A 1605-nucleotide genomic window follows, 5' to 3' on the forward strand; every position below is an offset into this window, starting at 1 on the left:
TTAGAAATCAATAAAAGATATATTATAACTTGATTTTGAAGATTCTATCTCTAATTATTATAGAAGAGAAATGGAATTGATGATACAGAAAAATTCACACTTTAATGTCACATGATTGGTTTATATTTGACAAATTGAGCACTGAATGTAATAACAAAGTAAAAAGAAAAATGATTCCGCGCTAGGGATAGGCGTAAGTGTAGTACTTAATTTAAGTAATTAACGTAAAGGGTATATATATTATAGTTTAGAGCGGTTTGCATTTATATCATAGACTTTGAGAACAAAACGAGTTGTGGGAATAGACAAGGTGTTCTCTAAAATGGTGCCCAATGTGGCAATCAACCTTCTCTTCACCTCTCTATTAATGCCGCCCATTGAGACTATCTCAGCGTACGCCGCTGGCTCCTTGTTCCCGTTAAACCTTATTGCCAATGATCCCTTCAGTATCACCATCACGAACTGCGCCCATTGCATGCATATATTATTATTTATTCAAAACAAAAACGATCAAAGAGAGACAGAGAACAAACTATTATTAGCTAATGATGATGATGATGTGCTTGAAAAGCACGCAATTAATTAATTTATCTAAAACCACTTCTGTCTGAATGATGTTAAAGGTGATGAGATGGTTTGGTGGGCTAGACTGTAGCAGAAATGCTTTAATCATGTTGACTCCGTAGGGACCAGCTTCTCCCATTTGCCCTCTTCTTTCTTCTCCGAGTGAGTGCATCCTTACGTACTCATACAGACAATTGCCATGATAGAGGACCACAAAGGAAATTGAGGTTCCTCTAATCTAATTTATATTAGATATATTTCTTTGATAGCATACCAAATCTAGGGACTAGGGCCATGTTTTCACCCTTTTTTTAATTCATAGTTTCTCTCATCTTGTTGCTAAAGCCAATACAATATTTGATATTGCTGGAAAATTACATGCTACACCCTGTTGCACAATCATCCAATATTACAAACCACTATATATACACACACATGTAATATATCTTCTATCAAATTAAACCCCTTTTTTTTTCTATTTTCATTGACTTTAGATATTTGATACTCAGCAGCTGGCTCTTCCCCTGAACTGAATCTATCAATATTTTTATCACCAAAGTTTTTCCTTTTATATAAAGAAAAAAAAGAAGTCAAATGATTAAGTTAAACAAGGAATGAATGGAATATTATGCCGTTCATGGTAATCTTGGTCATGTTACCATCTAGATGAAAACATGGAAGCTTTCCATCCATGACCAAAAAGATAGAAAGCAAGAAACAGAGTAAAAGTAGACAAAATCATAACATAAAAGAGAAAGAAGAGATTACGTGTTCAGGTCTTCCGATAATGGAGGCGACGGCCTTGGTGGCTTGAGAGAAGAGGGGATCGGTGTCAACCTCGTCTAAGTTGAGGTTAGTTGAGATGTAAAGGCAAGGCATATCCTCTCTATATATCTCTACCTTTGCTGCTTTTTAATTCTGATGGAGCATACGCAAATGAATGCAAAGCAAGGTAGCTTCTCCTTGCCTTTATATAGGAAATTTTAGGATGAATGTTGCGGAGGGACATATTGGAAAGGGTAAACTACGGTGGAGGCGGAG

The 1605-nt window shown here is 35.9% G+C and overlaps 1 protein-coding gene across 1 annotated transcript; it reads right to left on the reverse strand.

Annotated features, from left to right (window-relative positions):
• LOC105799984 (uncharacterized) lies at window positions 1-1605 on the reverse strand. Its single transcript, XM_012630813.2, has 2 exons — window positions 1333-1605; window positions 1-462 (listed from the first exon to the last, which is right to left on the reverse strand). The coding sequence occupies exons 1-2, from the start codon at window positions 1441-1443 to the stop codon at window positions 241-243; spliced, it is 333 nt and encodes a 110-aa protein (XP_012486267.1). The 5' UTR covers window positions 1444-1605; the 3' UTR covers window positions 1-240.

The sequence above is a fragment of the Gossypium raimondii genome, chromosome 9 (assembly GCF_025698545.1).
Source record: "Gossypium raimondii isolate GPD5lz chromosome 9, ASM2569854v1, whole genome shotgun sequence".
NCBI lineage: Eukaryota > Viridiplantae > Streptophyta > Magnoliopsida > Malvales > Malvaceae > Gossypium > Gossypium raimondii.

Coding starts and splice junctions, on each gene's coding strand:
- LOC105799984 (XM_012630813.2), bottom strand. CDS start 1,443: ATGCCTTGCCTTTACATCTCAACTAACCTCAACTTAGACGAGGTTGAC. Junction 463..1,332: donor TTATCGGAAGACCTGAACAC/GTAATCTCTTCT, acceptor CAATGGGCGCAG/TTCGTGATGGTGATACTGAA.